At 39.2% G+C, this 19790-nt stretch overlaps 1 protein-coding gene across 1 annotated transcript in view; it reads left to right on the top strand.

Annotated features, from left to right (window-relative positions):
• Nucleotides 1-19790, top strand: part of UNC79 (unc-79 homolog, NALCN channel complex subunit) — a 291664-nt gene that overhangs the window by 223165 nt on the left and 48709 nt on the right. The window contains exons 37-40 of the mRNA XM_036735956.1: nt 5380-5492; nt 5570-5655; nt 10012-10185; nt 15331-15399. Of these exons, the coding sequence (XP_036591851.1) occupies nt 5380-5492; nt 5570-5655; nt 10012-10185; nt 15331-15399 (442 nt within the window). The remainder of the gene's footprint in view (nt 1-5379; nt 5493-5569; nt 5656-10011; nt 10186-15330; nt 15400-19790) is intronic.

The following is a 19790-nucleotide window of genomic DNA, read 5'->3' as shown; positions in this document are numbered from 1 at the left end:
GCGGTTTGCACTACTTTTTCTTTGACCAAGAAGCTCTGCATTTTGGCTATAATGTTCCTGGGAGTTTTTATTTTCTTTTGGGAAGTGGCCAGGAGATTCTTTCTATTTTCACTTTGCTCTCTTTAAGAAATCTGGACACTTTTCTTTTATGTTTCTTGAAATATGATGTCTAATCTCTCTTTTTTTGGTCATGGTTTTCAGGTAGTCCAGTGATTCTTAAATTATCTCTTGTCAATCTGTTTTCCAAGTCAGTTGTTTTTGCTATGAGGCACCTTATACTTCTGTTTTTTTAAGTCCTTTGACTTAAACATTTCTTGTTGACTCATGGGGTCAGTAACTTCTTTTTGGGCCATTCTAATTTTCAAGGAGTCTGTTGCTTGGGTGAGTTTATTACATACCTCTTGTGTCAAGCTGTTGATTATCTTTCTATTTCTTTCTTCCATAGCTCTCATTTCTTTTCCATTATTTATCCAAGCAGTCTAATTTTATTTATAAAATTACTTTTAGTTCTTAAAAACTCCTGCTTCATCTTTTCTGGGAATTTTAATTGAACACATGCCCAATCTATGTTTTTCTTTGGGCCTTTGCTTGTAGATGATTTGGAGTCATTCTCTTCTTGTGGGTTTAGGGCTTGAGTTCTTTGATACTCACTCTTTATGCTGGGATTTTTGTTTTGTTTGCTCATTTTCCCAGCCTTACTTCCTGACTTTGGACTTTGTGTAAGGTAGAGTCAGAGCTACACAGCTGCTGCTTGCTCTTCATTCAGTATGTAGTCTAAGGCCCTTGACCATGACTGTTCCTCACTCTGGACCACCACATCTAGGAGCAGATTCCTTCCTCATTCTACACTGGATCTGTGACCTAGCACTAGGTAGATGATTATTAGTTGACACCTGTTCCTGCTTCTTGCACAAGGTTAGATTCCTTTGTGCCAGATCTGAGACTTCTTCTTGCCTTGCCTGTTACACTATACTGTGCAGGCCCTTGTTCAGTCCCAGAGTTGGAATGTCCTACATGACTATTCTTTGCTAGATTTTATACCCAGTGTTTACATATCTCTCACTTTGTCTCCCTATGTTCACCTGGGCTATGTATATGACTTGCTATACTTTTTTCTTAGATTTCCTGATCAGCACTTTTTTCTGGTTAAGGCACCAGAGTGGCAGAGTTGATAGAGTTCTGGGTCTGGAGTCAGGATGTTTAAACTTTTTTTAGTGACTTTTCAGTTGTGTCCAGCTCTTTGTAATCCCATTTAGGGTTTTCTTGGCAAAAATATTGGAGTGGTTTGACATTTCCTTCTCCGCTCATTTTACAGAAAAGGAGACTGAGGCAAATAGGGTTAAGTGACTTGCCCAGGGTCACACAAGCTGGTAGGTATCTGAGGCCTGATTTGAATTCATGAACAAGAATATTTCTGACTAAGGGCCTGACACTATCCACTGCGCCACCTAGCTGCCCAGGAGTCTGGAAGACCTAAGTTCAAATCCAGCCTCAGACAAACTTACTAGCTCTGTGACATTCATCAAGTCACTTAACCTCTGACTATCTTTGTTTCCTCAACTGTAAAATGGGGATGATAATAGTACCTACTTCCCAGAGTTGTTGTAGAAATCAAATAAGATAATATTTGTAAAGCACTTAGTACAGTGCCTGGCACATAGTAAGCGCTAGCTATTATGGTGCATTTTGTAGATCTTTGTTGAGTAGTTGTGAGGAGATCATGGTTGTACTTCTTTCTGCCCCTCCACCATCTTGGCTGGTCCTTCCCTGTAATTTTAAAGTATTGGTCATAGGACCAAGGAAAACAAGTCTGATCCCTCTGACAATCCTTCAGGTACTTGAGACAAATTTGATGTCTTTCCAAGTCTTTTCTTTTCTAGGCTAGTTCCTTCAACTGATATTTAGTAATTGAGGATAGTGTCTCTACAATTCAGAATGTAAAATATATAGGATTGTAGTAATCCTTTCAGGATGTTGAACATTGTATAGATTTTTGAATCCAGCATTTTAGAGAATCCTCTTCCACCCATTATTTGAGTTGAGTTTTCATAAAAGTCCTACACTAATGCCTCACTGTGGTATGGAGATGACCCCAGAGGTTCAGGCTATGCCATTGGGTGCAAGATCTAGCAGTCCTAATAGAAAGTTAAGAATGGCTTTGAGTACAAGCCTGGTGATATACTATTCTGCCATCTAGGGATTTAGCCTAGATAAGTCAATGGAGGTTTATGTACAAAAGCTGGTAATGAATCCTTTGACCATGGCAGCTGTGGCAGGATCAACAAATCTTTAACAATGATAATATTTTTCACAATATCTGGTTTCTGTAGTCTTTATAATCCCTTATCATTTATGTGTATAAGGATATCCATAAATTCTTGAGGATATAAGGATTACTGCTTAGAATTTTGTAACTGCAAGTGCTAACCTTTTTCATTCTGAGAAAAGTAAAAAGATTCAATATTGCTTGCTTTATGATATACAAATACGTAAAGACATTTATACAGAACTATTAATAGGTAAGCCCTTTATCTCCTTACTAGAATCTTTATGTATTAGAAGTTTATTTATTATCCCTTGTGGAACCTAACTTAGTATTTCACATGTAAAACCCCAGCCTAGAATGTCACCCCTTTTTGCTCAGATAATAACTTCATAAATAAAGTGTTCATCTGAACCTTGATGATCCCGTGGCATCTAGAATCATCCAAAAGACCCTATACATTACCCTTGTTAGCAAGGAAAATTCCAGTCCCGTACTCTTTTTTTTCTTTTCGACCAGTTGCTTCAATCAAAGATTCCAAAACATAGATCTGAAAACAGAGGTAGAGTGGATAATACCTTGGTTACACCAGTCACTGTCCTGGAACCCGTGAAGAGGAAGGGGCATATCCAACACATATCAGAGATAAGACTTTTCTTATGTAACAGGAGGTCTAGAAGTAATCTTTGGATTTGATATAACATTGCCCCAGTCTAGATACAGATTTGGAGGCCCACAGTATCTCACTCTAATCTCTAGTGAGCTATAAAGAATATATTTTCATAAATTTCCTTTTGATATGTGAATCTTGTACATAGTTTCCTTTTCCCCTCCCTGGTGTAGATATAGGGTTACCATAGTCTCTTATTTGAAGAGGCATTTGCTGTCACATCAAGGAATTGAAATGGGTAGGAGAAACTAATTGCATTTAGAAAACTGTGATTCCCCTACCTATTGTCTCCAAATAGGTTACTGCTACAAATGCCCATCTTTTTTTAACAATAATAATCTTTTAAAAAATATAGTTGTCTTTTATTTAATGGTGCCATAATATATGGCTGCATATCATATAACACATCATTCTTGGAAGAACCATTGTGAAAAGTAACAACAAATGGCATTAGAATGTCATATGGTGGGAATAAGCAGGTAGTGTGTAAGCAATGATAACTTACCTGTAAAAAGTGTGAGAAAAGAGGTCATCAAGGATATATATGACTGAAGAAAAGAAGTGGACTGGTCATGTAGAAAGAATGAGGGCTAATACATGCTTGACAGCCCAAGTATAACATTGTTCTTTATGAAATATTTAAATAAAGAGGAAAGTCTCCTGTGTGTTGATTGGAATCTTTGTAAATAATTTATGGAAATAAATGGACAAAAATTGCTCAGAATGAGAAGGTATGGTGGTGTTGAAACCTGCAGGAGAGAATAGGGTATCCACGTTGAAGAGATCACAAAACTGTTGAAGGATGGAAGTATCTTTTTAAAAAATAATTTTGGTTTTTTCACTGAACAAAAATAATTTTTTCCTCTTTCCAACCTTCTCCTTTCAAAATATCTCAATCACAGAATTTCAGTTAGGAGGCTCTTCAATGGCCATCTAGCCCAATCTATACTTGAAAGGAACTCCAATTGGAACACATCCAAAAATTTTCATCCAGCCACTGCTTTAAAATCTGTAACAAAGGGTAATCTCAACCTTAGGAGATGGCCTGGGACATCTCAAATAAGTAGCAACTTTTCTCTGATGTCAAATCTAAATTTTCCAATTTGTAAGTTTCCTTCTCCTCCGTTTTTCCTGATTCTGCTGGCTGGGGCCAAATAGAGCAAGTCTAAACTCTTTTCTATGTGATAGCCCTTCAACTACTCAAATACAGCTATCATGTTCCCCAGTATGGGTAGAAAGAAAATTAATAGCAATAAAAGTGAACATATGGAACTGAGACATTTATCAGATCATTTCCACAAGGAAGCAAAGGGAAATTTCCAAAAGAGTTCATGAAGCCTCATAGGAAGGCCGAATATATAGAGGTCAGATTGTTCCAAAGGAGGAATTCCAAGCTTTTCTTTATTTCTCTCTTTTCTGACATGCTCTGGAATACTTGAATTATTTTTTTTAATTTTTAATGCCGAAAAAGAACAGCTTTTGAAGAGAAATGCCTCAATTACTTCTTCTTTAAAAGGTGGGAACTCATTATCCTAGGAGTGTTTGTCAAGGTTTTTCATAAAATTGATTTAGCCTAGACTCATTAACTATCTATTAGTTCTGGAAGAACGTTTAGAAATTATCTAGTCTAATGAAGGAACTGAGAGCAAGGAAGTCTATTAGAATCCATCTGTTGACTTTCTCTGGGTTATGAAGCAAAGTGGTGGAATGGAAGGAACACTGGCTTCAAGAGCTAGGACACCTGACCTCTAGTTCTCTCTAGGTGACCTTTGGCAAACCACTTCATTTACCTGGGCAGAAGATGGTTCCTTATTAGATTTCTAAAGTGCTTCCCAGCTTTAATAGCTTATAAGTCTATACTAAATACATTTTATACATTCTTAGAGCTAAAGAGGCCTGTAGACATTGGAAAAATTAAGTAGAAGGCTTTTATTCTCTTGTTACAAAGTGAGAATGTTAGGACAGATATTCTCTGAGGTTCCTACCATTTTTAGGATTCCGAGCACTTTGTTCTAATGTTCTTTTTTTTTTTAAGATCCCTATTATCTCTAAGATTCTGTTTTCAGTGGTTTAAAATCTATGTTCAAAGGTCCTTTCTGGATAAAACAGTCAATGTTCTATGTTTCAGTGTTCCATGCTAAACTCTCCTTCCAACCTTAATATTCTGTGACCTAATATATTCTATAAATCTCACATTTTGTGTTCTTTCCCCTCAATAGTCTATGTTTTAAGTTTCTTCTAGCTCAAACATATCATGATTCTGTACTTCTATAATTCTAAATTTTCACTTTTACTGGGGTAGGTATTACCATATCCACTTTATCTAGCACAAATTGCAGTAAGAGAATTAATGTAAATCCTGGTGCAAAGTTATTTCTTGGAATTTGGAGGAATGAGAAAAAAAGTTTCTTGACATCTTGTGCTTTTTCTCCCTCTTTCATCCCAGCATGATGATCCCTGGTAATGCTGCAGGGGTGGCGAAACAGTTTCTCCGCTGTATCTTCCATCAGCTAGCTCCCAATGGGATATTTCCACAGCTGTTCCAGAGCAGTATTAAAGGTAATTCTTTAGATACTTAATATGTGGCCAGTCATTCAGATCTGAAGCCCTGCTAATTTGGATTGTTATCTTTCCAGATGGGAGTTTTTTACGAACCTTAGCTACATCTCTCATGGACTTCAATGAGCTTAGTTCCATTGCTGCCCTCAGTCAGCTGTTGGAGGTAGGTTTTCCAGAAAGATATTTCAAATCTTGCCTAGACCAGAAGGAGCAATTCGAAAATACCAGTACGTGAAAAAAGTCAATTTCCTTTTCTCTGAAGCATCTGGAAACCCCCTAACTTCCTTATTATAACTGATAGTGTTTCTCTGTTACATTGGGGCATTTTGGAACCTCTGGCCCATATTTGGTAGTTGAAGATAGGTTTAGGGACCAGGTGTAAAGGTTTTAGCCCACTTTCAGAATGTCTCAGAACTTGATAAATACCTACTATGTTCAAGGCCCAGTTCTGGACAGTGGGAATAAAAAAAAAACCCAATTTTGTTCCTGCCCTCAAGAAATTTGTGATCTTGTAGTCATATTAGATATTTGTGCTAACTTATGCAATACAAATTAAAATTAGAAAAGTAGAAAGAGAAATCAGAGAGGTATGGGCAAGTAAGGGATAGAAGACTCTCTTCTAACTAGAGGGACCAGAGAAAGTCTCATGAAGGAAATGGTATCTAAGCTTAGTTTAGCACTGGGCTGAGTCCATAGGAGCTGGCAGGCTTCATTCCCATCCTTAACCTGCCTTTGCAGTTTGTCTTGAACTCTTTGCTCTTGGGTCACCTATCTCCTTAATAGGGGAATGAGGCTTCCCAGTATTGCAGTTTTAGTGTCACCTCAGATTCCTGATGAATCTACTTTGGCACTAATCTAAAGGGGTCTTTCTGATGGAAGCAATAAAAGACAGACCCAGAGTATTCTTACCCCCATTTTACATATAGAGGAACTGAGACTTAAAAGTTAAATGATATGCCCAGGGTTGCACAGCTATTAAGCATCTGAGGCAAGATTTGTACTCAAGTCTTCTCGAATTCAAGTTCAGCACTCCATTCGTTGGCCTGGAAAGGTAGGCTGTAACCACAATAAAATCCAAAAAGTAGAGTAGTATTAACAGTCACTGAGTTTTCCTTGTATTCCTGTTTAATTGACTTAGTGATACATATCGGCCACCTTCTAGCATCTGAAGGACTGTCATAGGGATTAGATTTATTCAGTTAGCTCCAGAGGGCAGACTTAGGGAAAATGAATAAGAGTAAAGTGGGTAATTTCAGCCCACTCTAAGGAATAATTTCCTAATAATCAGAGCTCTGCAAGAATGGATTATGCCATATTATGAAATGTCATTGGTTATGCTTGCACTGAGACTGGTGACCAGTCTTTAGAGATGATGTAGAGTGGATTCATGTCTCATGGACTTAGATGACCCAAAAGTTCCCTCTGCCTGGTATTGTATGAGACTCTGGTGAGGATAGTCAAATGGTGTCCTTAATGTTCAAAGATGAAGCTATTTATACACATTCATAGCATATGTCTATATTCCTCCTTTTTTCATGATAGTATACTGAGTTGTCTACTCTCTTGCCAGCATCCCTGGTGACCAAGGGTACATATTTATGAGATGACTGGCTAAAGTTAATGCTACTCACTGCCTGAAGCAGGACCTGCACTCTTCAGTAATTAAGGAAATCCTTGGTCTGGAGGAAAGGTAACCCTTGCCAATAGCAGGAGCCAAGGCTAGAGTCAGGGGAGACAAGGAATAATCTAAAGGCCAGGCTAATTGATTTCTTTTTAAAAATGATCTTTATTCTTTTTAAAAATATGTCTTATTGGTACCAGTCCATTTCCTATAGGGTGATGATATTAAAGGGACTGTGACAAGTGGGTACGTTAGTTGCCCAGAGTTCAAGGCTTAGGTAATCTCCTGAAAAAGAGGGAGCCCAAATGCAGGGATGTGGGAAAGTTGATTGAAGTTTATGCTCCGAATGCCCTCTGTGAGCCTATTTGGGTTGTTTCCACTTTTGCTGAGTCACAGGTTTAAATAGTTAGAGGCTATGGAAAAGAACAAAAGTAATTGGAACAAAGGGTTTCAAACTCATGACTTGTTAGCATTAACCTCTAAATAACTAAAACAACTATTTACAGGCTACTCTGCATATTAATTCTCAGCATCATATGACTAAATCCATGATCTCATCAGCAACTAACTCAACGGTTGTCCATTGAGTGCAAGTCATCAATACATCATCAATACAATATGTGTTCCTTCATCAGTTTGGTTTTGTTTGCATGAATGGATAGGCCAGTCTTGTTGGAACAATTGAATACCACACTGAGGGGACCCTCTAGTGTTCAGAGATCCAGTGTAATCACCACAAAGTCATCTGCTAAAAGGACTGTTGTACCAGAAGCGAATGAGACATGCCACAGAGTATAAGTTTTAAATGGAGAATTTATTAGCTGGTGACCATTTCGGGGTTCCACCCAAATCAAAATGGCCCCGAGTTGGGGTGGAGGTGTGGCTTATATAGAAAATATGGGTTCAGAGGTTAATTATCTCTTGGAGCTTACAAGCCAGGTCACAGGGTGGGGGGAACAGGAATAAAGGTCTTGACTGATCAAAAGATTCTGACAGGTTATCCTTAAGTGGGATAATCTTATTGACATTCCTTGGTGAAGTCACAGGAGCCCCAGGGATATCTGCTAAACCGAAAGGGTCTGACAGGTTATCGTTCAGTGGGATGGTCCTATCTATTGACATTCCTTGGAGGAGTCACAGGGCCCCAGGGATATTTGCTAAATGCCGAAGAGATCTGAGTCCATTCTTTCTGGGGGTGTTTGTCAGAGTCTAGGGGTTTTCTTAACAGTAACTGATTTTTCCAGTACCACAGGACCATCTATAGAACATTTCCATCCACAAGTAATCCCTTTTCTATTTGGATTTTTTTCTGCTTCAACTGACTTTTTGGTAGTCAGAACTGGCCCTGGCTGGATGCTGTGCTTTTTCCTTCAGGCTAGGTTGAGTCCCACACGGCTGCCCCGCATGCACAGGGCCCTGTCCTGGTTACCTGTCCCTTTCTGTCTGCTCCTCGGTTCTCTGGCGTGGCCCCGTCAGTTTGGTGCCTTGCTATGCTGATGCTTTTAGGTTACAGCTCTCAGCAGGCTTTTGTTCCAAGCTCACTGTCAAGCCATGAGCAAATTTCTGCAGCCTAGACCCGGAGTCTCTACAGCACTGGATAAAGGGAGGGGGGGTTCTGAGTTTGTTATAGAACCTCTCTTGGGTCTTTGGCTCTCTATTACAGCTTCACTGCTGGTAGTGTGGGAGATGAGGGAGGGGTGCTGAGTGAACTCGGGGTCAGTGAGTGTCAGCTGAGGTTTTTTTAAACTTTATTTTGGATTTTGTGTGCCCTAAACGATGGAGAGTGCTGAACTTGCCTTGTCCTTGGCACACAGTTTCTGTTTTGGAGAGGTCGTGGGGTTCAGAGAAAATGTCTAGTGCTCCATCATGCTCATATGACCTGGAAGTTCCTGGAACTTTTTCAAAACAATCTCTACAGAGTGTAAAACCTATGATAATCCCTGGAAGTTCCACAAGGCCTTAAAATGTTTTCTGAGTACTTAAACATGGAAATTAGAAATTGGAATGAGTATGTACATGTTTAAGATCTTGCTGCTCTTTCCACAACCTCCCTACGACTTAGTAGAGACTGTCCTGATCCTCTGGGGCTTTACAACTTCTTTCCAGAAGCAGTGCTAGACAGATGCCTGCAATCTAATGTAGAAACGGGGGGGGGGGGGGGGGGGAACCTCAGGGGTAGACAAAGGAAGGCACCCGAATTCTGTAGCTGCACCAAAACGCAGAGAATTTGGACTTGTTGATCATCAGTGGAGGTTTGTTTTCACAGCAGGTTTATTTTCCTCCTGCCTCTGAACTCCCCCATTATTCTTTGGGGCCAAGGGCTATGTTTTATTCCTCAAATGCCTAGCCTAGGGCCTTGCACAGGGTAAGTACTTAATGAATGTCTGCTGACTGAATGGATACACCTTAAATCTTTTCTTTCGTGTTTCTGTTTACTCCTCTCTCATTTTCTTTCCTCGAGTTTGAGTGAATTTGTATTTGACTAAAGTTCTCTGATGCATCAAGAGAAGGAAGTGACCTTGAATTCTCAAAGGCCATGCCAGTGGAGTGCCATCTCTGTCCTTACCAAGAGGGAAGCCTTTAAGAATAGGCCTAGTGATAGACATCATATGTCAATTATCCAGGAGGTAGCCTCACTGAATGCAATGAGGCTTTATCACCAGAAGGCTGGCCACTAGGTGATGAATCATTTATGCCACAGCAACTCTTGAAAATAGGCTTTCAAGGTTCAAAGGGATTCTAGTTTGTGTTCGTGGTAGAACTTATGCTGATGAAATCATGGGTTCTTGAAATACTAAAGTAAGGTGGTTTAAGAGAGTACTTTTAAAGCTCATGATACAAAGTATGCATTTCTGATCTTTTAGTAGCTCAGAGCCTATACTTCTTTGCATTTTCTAGGGTTTGAATAACAAAAAGAATTTGCCAGCAGGGGGTGCCATGTTACGCTGCTTAGAAAACATAGCCACCTTCATGGAAGCTTTGCCAATGGATTCTCCCAGCAACCTGTGGACTACCATCAGTAACCAGTTTCAGACTTTCTTTACCAAACTGCCGTGTGTTTTACCTCTGAAGGTATGACGTGATCGGTTTCCTTTTTAATAGCTTTCTACTAGTTGTAGTTTCCTATTGGCCAAGTCTTGTGAGACCCCAAACTCAGGAAACAAAGGCCCGAATCGTAGAATGTTTTTGTCATGGAAGGCTCCAGAAAGGAATTCCTGCTGGGCACAGAGCAGAGAAAATGATTCTCCTCATTTCCCCCTCTTCATGAGGTAAAAATGATGGACTAAAGCTTTCCTCCAAATTGATAAACAAGGAAAGGAATGCCTGTAGGTTGTGCTTGTTGAAAGATTGACCGCAGCGGCCATTGTTAGAAAGAGTAATGATTGTTCTCTAAAGAAGCTGCGTGTTGCATTTGAAAGTGTGTTGAATTTGGAGTCACAAGACCTGAGTCTAAATCCCAGCTCTTTCATTTAGTAGTGCCTGTGTGAACCTGAACAAGTCACTTAACCACTAGTTTCTTTCTAGCACTGAATTCGTGTCCCTGTGAGTATGGGGGAGTTTGATCACTTATTCACCATTGTAGAACAAATGATATTTTTTTGACTATTCTCTCCCTTTCTTCTCTCATAGTTGCAATGGTAAGAGGACAGTCAGCATAGGCTAGATGGTATGATGAACTTGAAGTCAGGAAAATCTGAGTTCAAACACTGCTGCTCACAGTACTAGCACTGTGTCTCTGTATAAATCACTTAATCTCTCTAAGCCTCATTTTCCTCATCTGTAAAATGAGGGGTTTGGATTAGATCACCTCTAAAGCTCCCTAGACTATGGCATGAATAGAAATTTAGGACTCCCAAACAAAATTTTCATAAAGGTCCTCTTTACCCTTTATGAAATCCAAAAATAAAATAATAAAATGTCAGCATCGGAAGGGACCTCAGAGATCAAGTCTAAGCATGTAGAGGAGATGTTATGAAATGACATGACTTGACAGCTGCTTGAATATGAGGGGCAAGAGAGAGTAAGGAGCCAGGAATGACACTTAGTTTGTAAGACTAAATGGTTGGGACAATGGTTGTACCCTTGACAGTAATAGGGAGGATAAGAAGAGGAGAAAGTTTGAGGAAAAAGATAACTAATTCAATTTTAGACATGTTGAATTTAAAATGTCTATGGGAGATCATTGTGAGAATAAAAAACAGGGAAGGAGAGGTGTAGTGACAACAGATTGTAATCAGATAAAGGAATTTCAGATTTCATGAACATGGATGTGGAATGCTTGTGCACTTAGTGATGGCAAGATCAAGAGTATGAACATTTCTCTGTATTGCTGTAGTTGAGTGGAGCAGTAAATCATAGGAAATGAGTTAGTTTAGGAATTGGGAGGTTAGAGTGTTTGAGAAAGAATCTTGCATGTTTACATCTTCTATTATGAGGGCAGGAGTTAGGTAGGAAAGACTCTAATCGGACTCTAACTTGTTGAAAAAGGAAGTGTTTCTAGAAGTATCCTAAGGAGTGATTTTAGGAGTGTTCTAGAAGTTGGTAGACAATAGCCACCAGGATCTCGATTGGATGATAAATATGGATTATTGAATGACTATCTGAAGATGGTGGCAGAGGGATAGTTTGGAAGTGTCAATGGAGAGCAAGGAATATAGCAAGGAATACACCCCCTACCATGATCAGCAAGTCACCAGTGCTAAAAAGATAGACATGAAGATACGTCACTAGGAACAGGAGGAAGCCAGATCTCAGTGAATGTAAGAGTGAAATAGGTCCCTGTGGAGCAGTCATTTCAGAGAGCACAGTGGAAGGGTTGGCTAATTTTACAGTGGGACATTGGGGGAGGGGGGAGGTTGAATTTAGGGGGGTGGGAATTAAGGGAGCAGGCAGTAGGGGATGGAGAATGATGTTTAAACAGTGGCATTCAAAATAACTGAAATGGGGAAGGTGTGATGGCCTGGAAGTATGTTAATTGTGGAGGAATGAGATCAGGTAGGTTATCATTGTTCCTAGAGATTTGGCCTTGAGTGGACTTGTCAGAGGACATCAGGCAGCTTTGTGGCTGGAAAGTGAAGGGAAAGAGGGTGAGAGTGAGGAATGTGCCCAACCTGAGGCATGATAATCCCTTATGGAGGTGGAGGTGGTCAGAGAAGGTACCTGAAGCACTGAGGGATGGCTGCTCAGGGAGGCAGGTACAGGTTAGGCAGCCCTTGTGGAGATGATAGAGATGACTAGAAAATAGGCCTGGAGTTTGGTAGCAGAATACAAGGGCAAGTCGATAACTTAGCTGAATTTTCCTTTTTCATTCAGATTATTTGCCTGTACAACATTATTTGCCTGTAATACTATAATAATTATAACTCACAGTAAATAAAGCACTTTGAGGTTTGCAAAATGTTTTATGTATATTATCTAATTGGATCCTTACACTAACCCTTTGAGATAGGCGCTGTTAGTATCCTCTTTTTAAAGATGAGGGAATTTCAATGCCTTATCATCTGCGTAGAGGTGATTTTAGGCTTCCCAAAGCTATGTCAATAAAATACAAGCTCTGATAAGCTCTGTCAAGCTGCAAAAGAATATAGACCTGGTGATGGATGACACATCTCGTCCATGGATTAGTAGGCAAATCTCAAGGACTATTTTATAGAGGTGTTGCAATCTTCATTGGTCAAGGTAGTATTGAAGTAAGTATGTATAATTGTATATCCTCATTTGTTTCTCTAAATATGAAGTTCTTTTAGTTTCTGTGATGTAAAGTTAGCAACATTTTTGTTTCTGAAATAAAATATTTTGAAGATCTGTTTGAATTCATATCAGTTATTGACTCTCTTTTGTGTGCAACATTTGTTTTCATTTTATAGTATATAGACCCTTAGAGATGATCTAGTCCTTTTGTTGCATGTGAGGATATTGAGGACTTGATAGGAGAAGTGATTGTTCATGATCATGCTGGGTGTAAAGAACCAGACCTAGGATAATAAGTCTCCTTCTCTGACTTCAGATGTGGTGTTTTTTCAGCTGTGCCACACAATAACCATACAGTTAATACTAACAGTGCTACCGATCCATCTGCTAGAGAGGTGGATGTATGGAAAATGTTCCAGGGGACCATTTAGAAGCATTTAAAACAATTAAAGACTTTTGTTCAACAAGTAGAACAAACAGTGCCTACCTAACCCAAATGAGAAGTTCAACTGCCTTTTTTCTGCCCTTCACCACCAAGACAGAATGGATTCTGAAATCCGTCTGCCTCACAAATTGATTAGTCTTCAAGGAGACAAAAAAGCATGTAGATGCAGGCATATTACAGTCAGTGTGGAAAGGCACTTTCATAACGAGTCCTACCCAAATTCAGGGGACAATTTAGCATTCTTGAAAGAAGAAAGGATGTACAGCAAAGTAAATGTCAAGTTAACTTTGGATCGAAAGAGAAGACGCAAAACAGTTAAACCAAACATAAGGTACTTCTGACCTGCATCAGTGTAGGAAGCACTATACTGAAACCCTCCAGTTCATTGTTGCTGACAATATATTATCCCTTGTTTCCACACAAAGAAATGCTTCTCATGCCTTATCTACATCACTTTAGCATTGGTGGCTAGAAGACAATAAAGTGTTGTTTGCAGATAGATGTTTTTATAAATGCCAAATAAGATAGTTCCCTGTTCTTGGCAAAATACCTCCCTATTTATCCAATCTCTTGCTAATTCAGTGTTTTTTTAAGGGTTTCAAAGCTTTTGGAATGCCTATATGATGTCCCTTTGAAGAGGTTATTGTAAATGATGATTGTTGGGGAACCACAGGTTTCTAGGGGTGCTCGAGACCCCAGAATACCTACACGCCGGGTCCTGCCAAAAGAATTCAACTCAAGCCTTCTCAGCCAAGGGAAAAGAGAAAGTTTATTAGAGATTCACCATAATGGGCTGTCTTAAGAAATTTCCCCCTATGTGACGCCTGCTTCCACAAGCGGGCCAGATTCAACCTACTGAATTAGATTGAATCTGAGCACCTTCATGGAGGCAAGATGGAGATTATATACACAAAGATTGTAGGAGGGATTGAGGGATGGTCTGGGGTGACTAGAGGAGGGGTTTAGGGAGGGTCTTGAGGAGGAGTCTGAGGAGGACCAAGTGAGGTCAGAGTCCAGGAAACGAGAGAATGGAATTAAGGATGGGAAGTAGCTGAAGGCATGGATACTGATATATCAAGGGTGGGGAAGTAGCTGGACAATAAAGGGCAAGGCTAGGTAGAGATTTGGGCCTAATGATAATGTAAGGCTTATGGCCTTAGGGGAAGGCCAGATCTAGTAGGAAGATTCAAGGACAATTCAAGGGGGCTCCCAGAGACTGTATTCCAGATTCAAGGGGGTTCCCAGAGATTGTGCCCTCATCACCTTGGCTAGCCCGTGTCTACATGTTTGTCTCTTCACAGACTCTAGTAGATTAATTAGTGAGGCATCATTTCTCCTTAGAAACATCATTCTGTCTTCCATTCAGCTTAGCTTTGATGACTGTGAAAGAGAGCAAATGCATCTGAACTATTCTTCGAAGCTGAGTATTGTTCATTCTGTTCATATAAGCCTAAGCCCACAGTGGTTCTCTAAATATGAGAGAAAGCTTCCTCTGATCAGATTAGCATTTTTCTTCAAAATGACACATTTTATATCTATGCAGCTATAAAATATGCATGTAGCATGTAAAGTTATTTCTGAATTTGCACGATATCAAAGCCAAATGATCAATCCATTGTATAAACTATAATTTCTTAAAAGTCACAAGCTGGTCAAGCACTGTGATATTGTATAAATCTTTTTTAAATCAGAGAATTATTTTTTAAATGGATGGTCAGTAGGCAATAATGGAGGAACTATAGGTCATCATATTTCTCTTAAGCTAAAATTAATGCTTAAAAGGACCAATTTTAGTCCTAGAGAATGAAGGATAAAATATATTTCCCTTTGCCTGGTAAAGAGGTGGGAGAATGTGGGTATGGAATGTTGTATACACTATAACAATGTCAGTTCTTTTAGCTCAATTTTAATTATTTCAAAGGAGGATTTTATGGAGGAAGGATTTTGGGGAAGTGACTGTGGTATAAAAAGCAAATGATGTCGATTACACCTTAAATGAAAAAATGAATGCTCATTGGAAGTACTAAAACAAGACAGACCAAGAAAGGTATTGATTTTGTCCTTCTTTCATTTTTGGTCAGTGTTCTTTAGATTCCAGTTTGAGAATAATGATCTGCCTCCTGAAGATACCTGCTACCAGTGCTACAAGGGTATGTCCTTCTTAATTAATAATAATAGTCATAAAAATAATGATTGTTCACATTTGTATAATGCTTTCCAATTTACAAGACACTCTTCCTTCCATTGTCTGACTTGGTCCTCAGAACCACCCTGTGGGGATAGACAGTGTTACATTATCACCCCAGTTTCACAGATAAGGAGACAGGCTTGAGGTAGTTAAATCAAGATCACATGGCTGCTATGCAATACTCATGGTCAGCGTTTCTGATGGAAAGTCCAGTGTACTTTCTTCTTAGATGTATGATGTAACTTTACCTCAAAATTATTTTCATGTGAAAAAAACCAGATATGGGACCATTGTAGATCAGTAGTAATTGTTAAATGTCTCTTTTAATCCTCTTGTTTCTTCCCAGCCTAGAGTCCAGCATCATGACAGTGAGTGACATGTTGCAGTATAGGCGTGTGAAATGCTTTTTATTGTATTTCAGTTACTACTCAGGTCTATCTACAGTGTTATTTCAGTCTCCTGTGACCATTTATTTTGGATTGAGGAAGGATAGGCAACATATTGCTTGTTTCAAAAGTTTCATAGGATTTAGACCTGTTCTTAGAGGCCACCCAGTCCAGCCTCCTTATTTTGCAGATGAGGAAACTGAGAGAGATGTGACTTGCCCAAGGTCATGCAGGAGGTAGAATCTTGAACTCATGTCCTTTGACTCTAAATCCAGCACTCTTTCCAATATACCCCTGGTGTCAAACTCAAATAGAGATGGATCCCAGTGGGCCACACATTGACTTAGAATACCACAAATTAACATTATCTGTGTTATAGTGTATTTTCATTCATCTCATTAAATGTTTCCCAGTTACATTTTAATTTGGTTCCTGTATAGGGCAGCATGTGTTTGATGCCTTTGCATGCCACTATACTACTTTGCTTATAGGGACATAAGAACAGTCTTTAAGTATTTGAAGATTTGTCATGTCGAAGAGGGAACTTGTCCTGGTTGCCCAAGGTGGCAGAACAATTCATGGAAATTGAAGAGAGACTAATTCTGACTTAATAAAAGGAAAATAAAAACACTTTCCCAATAATTGGATTTGTCCAAGAGTGGACCAGGCTACCTTGAGAGGCGGCAGGCTCCTCATTAGCGAAGGTTCCATTTGGAGGCTGAATATTATAGACAGGATCCTTAAGTCCACTTAGATGATATGATCTCTGAGGTCCCGTCTTCTCTGACGTTCGTTGATTCTGTGGGTTTTGTATGCTTGCTGTAAGGATGGGTTTATAAGCTGGGCCACATTCAGATGTGCTTCAAGATCAGTACAAACGTAGAGTAAAGCAGCTCTGGAATCTAAAGTTTTTGAGCAGTTGTGTAAAAAGATGCTGGTTTTGACTGGCTCAGAGCAAGTGGCAATACCAAATGTATATAACTTTGATCAATAAATATTCAGTACTTGCCATATCCAAACTACTATGTTATATGATATGGGGATACAAAGAAGTATTTATTCCTTTTCTACAAGAAGTTTCCCATCTATCTGGGGAGATGACACCAACTCCAGATATTAAGAAACAAGTAAGAGCTAATATTTATTATATTACTGTAAAGTACAGTTTTAAAACATAATTAATGTATTTGACCCTTACAACAAACTTTTGAGATAGATAATACATTATCCTCATTTTACAGAAGAAGAAATTGAGGCTCAAAGAGGTTGTGTGACTTTTCCAAGTAACCTAGCTAGTCAGTGAAAGAACCAGGACTAGAACCTAAGTTTTCTGACCCCAGGTCTCACATTATTTCCTTTATATCACATAGCCTCCACCTTATGCTTGTCAAGAGTTGATAACTTCCAAATGAGTGCTATGTAGTTACCATTAATTCTATAGATGCTTAGACAGCTGGAATAGTCAGAGAAGACTTAATGGAACTCAGCCATAATGAATGAATAGGATTTAGATCAGAGGTTCCCAAATTTATTTGGCCTACTGGCCCCTTTAAAAAAATTACTCAGCATCCTCTGGAAATTTTTAACCCTTTAAAGGGGTTGTTGTTTTTTTAATTTACATCATTTCAGAAATATAATTTTTTTGAAATGATGCATCTTGTATTTAATAATTCATTGTAAATTTTTGGGTTTTTCCTGCATCGATATTTTGATGATGCAATATTGCATCATGTAACCATATAGTATCGTATTGTAAACAAGTCATTACACAGACATATTCCTGCCAATGGATGCTGAACTTCCCAATGATGCATGATACACTCTCCTGCCAACACTTGCTTATTAAGACCTGTCAGCAGACTTGGCTACAGATTGGTTATAACTTGTATTTTGTGCGTTTATTTGGAAAATAATGTAATCACTATGACTTTAATTCTGTTACACAACAGATGAAACATGTATAGTTTTTCAACATTTTCTTATCTTCATTTTTCTTATGCTTCCACCACACCTTATTTTTATTCACTATCCTGAAATTTCAGCCAAGCTACTACTGCCCACCCCCCAGATCGTTCCAGCACCCCCAGGGGGTGGTGTCATCCACTTTGGGAACTTATAGGTGGAGAAAGGGTAGGGAGGGTTCTTTGCAAACCAATCTGTTTTCCAGCTTCTATAGTTCTGTTTGATAGTATCAATACCTTCCCAGTTACCTAGGTCAAAGCCTCAGAGTCATATATGAGTCTTTTCTCTTCCTCATGTTTCATGTCCAGTTAGTTGCCAAGACTTGTTGTCTACCGTGGCAGTTCCTGCCACCTTTGACTCATGCTTTAACTCATTGCCCTGGTTTAGGACTTTATCACCTCTGTCCTGAACTATATAAGAGCCTTCTAAATAAGTCTTCCTGCTTTCAGTTTCTCCCTTCTCCAATCCTTGCTTCACATATCTATCAAAGCAGTCTTGCTAGTACACAGGTATGACCGTGTTACTTGCCTGTTCAAAGACCTTCAGTGATTTACCATTGCTGAAAAGGACAATATACAAGCTCTGTAGCCTGGCATTTAAAGTTAGGGATAAGGGCTAGACCTGTGATTTCCTTGGTGCCCCAGGGAGCTCCCTCTGCCAATTCAAGTTAGCATCATCCCTGTAACTTATCTTCTCAGAAAGTTGCTTAGAGCATTAAGAGGGAAAGAGATTTGCTTAGGGTTAGATATCCATATGTGTATTAGTGTGTTATATAGGTAATTAGGCAGCTACATGGCACAATGGATAGAATGCTAGGCCTGAAGTTAGAAAGATCTGAGTTCCAATTGGGCTTCAGATACTTACTTGCTGTGTGACCTTGGGTAAGTCACTTAACCTCTGTTTGCCTCAGTTTCCTCATCTATAAAATAAACTGGAGAAGGAAAAGGCAAACCATTCTAGTATCTTTGCCAAGAAAACCGCAAATGGGGTCACACAGAGTCAGACACGACTGAAGTAACTCAACAACAACAACCCAGGGTGCTTCTGAGGATCAAATGAGATGATATTTGTAAAAGTGCTTAGCACAGTGCCTGGCACATAGTAGGCACTTTATAAATGCTAGCTATTGTCTTGAATCTAGGTCTTCCTGTTCCAAGGCCAGTTCTCTATTTACTCCGCTACACGCTTCAAAATCTGGCTTCAACCTGCTTTTCCAGACTTGTTTCACTCTTCTCTTTCACGTACTCTGCTCTGTCCAAAGTTACTTTTCCTAACAGATGCCTTAGTCAGATCTAGTTCCCGAGCCAAGGTCTGTGCAATCAGCTTTTCAGATGGAACAATTCTTAAAGGTCACCATTGATTTATCACTAAATCCAAGAACTCCTTAGCCCTTATCCTCATCCACAATTCAACCCCTTTGCTGCATTTGAAATTACTCATCTGACTCTAACCATTGACCCAACCCTTGTGTTCACCCTGACCAGCTCTGCTCCTCTCTTCTTTCTTTGATCTTTTGGGGTAAATGCCTGATAGTGGTATCAATTCATCAAAGTGTGTGTACAATTTAGTAACTTTTTGGGTATAGTTCCATATTGCTTTCCAGAATAACCCTAAACTTCGTGAAATTCTTCCTTATTTGTCTTCTGTAACTTTGTACTCTGTTAGCTCTCCTTTTACCTTTCTAACCATTATTCTTTCTCCCTCGTGAGATAAATTCCCATTGTGTCCCCTCAATACAGGTATTCTCTAAAGTTTTGTTCTTTCCAGTTCTCTTTTTTCTTCTTTTCTATGGTTTCTCTCTCTGTAAGCATTCATAGATGTCCACAGTTGTTAATGCTTTTTAAAATTCCTCATATTACCTCTTATTTACTTATCTGTATACCTGTTGTCCCCCCAATAAAATATTAAATCTTTGAAGGGAGGGTCTGTTTTGTTTTGGTTTAGATCCTAGTACAGTGTCTTGCCCATGGTAGACAATAAGTAAATGTTTGTTGTATTGAGTTGT

Source organism: Trichosurus vulpecula, chromosome 8 (genome assembly GCF_011100635.1).
Source record: "Trichosurus vulpecula isolate mTriVul1 chromosome 8, mTriVul1.pri, whole genome shotgun sequence".
Classification (NCBI taxonomy): Eukaryota; Metazoa; Chordata; class Mammalia; order Diprotodontia; family Phalangeridae; genus Trichosurus; species Trichosurus vulpecula.
Note: the sequence above shows the minus strand (reverse complement) of the source record. Positions and strands in the feature narration are given on the sequence as shown.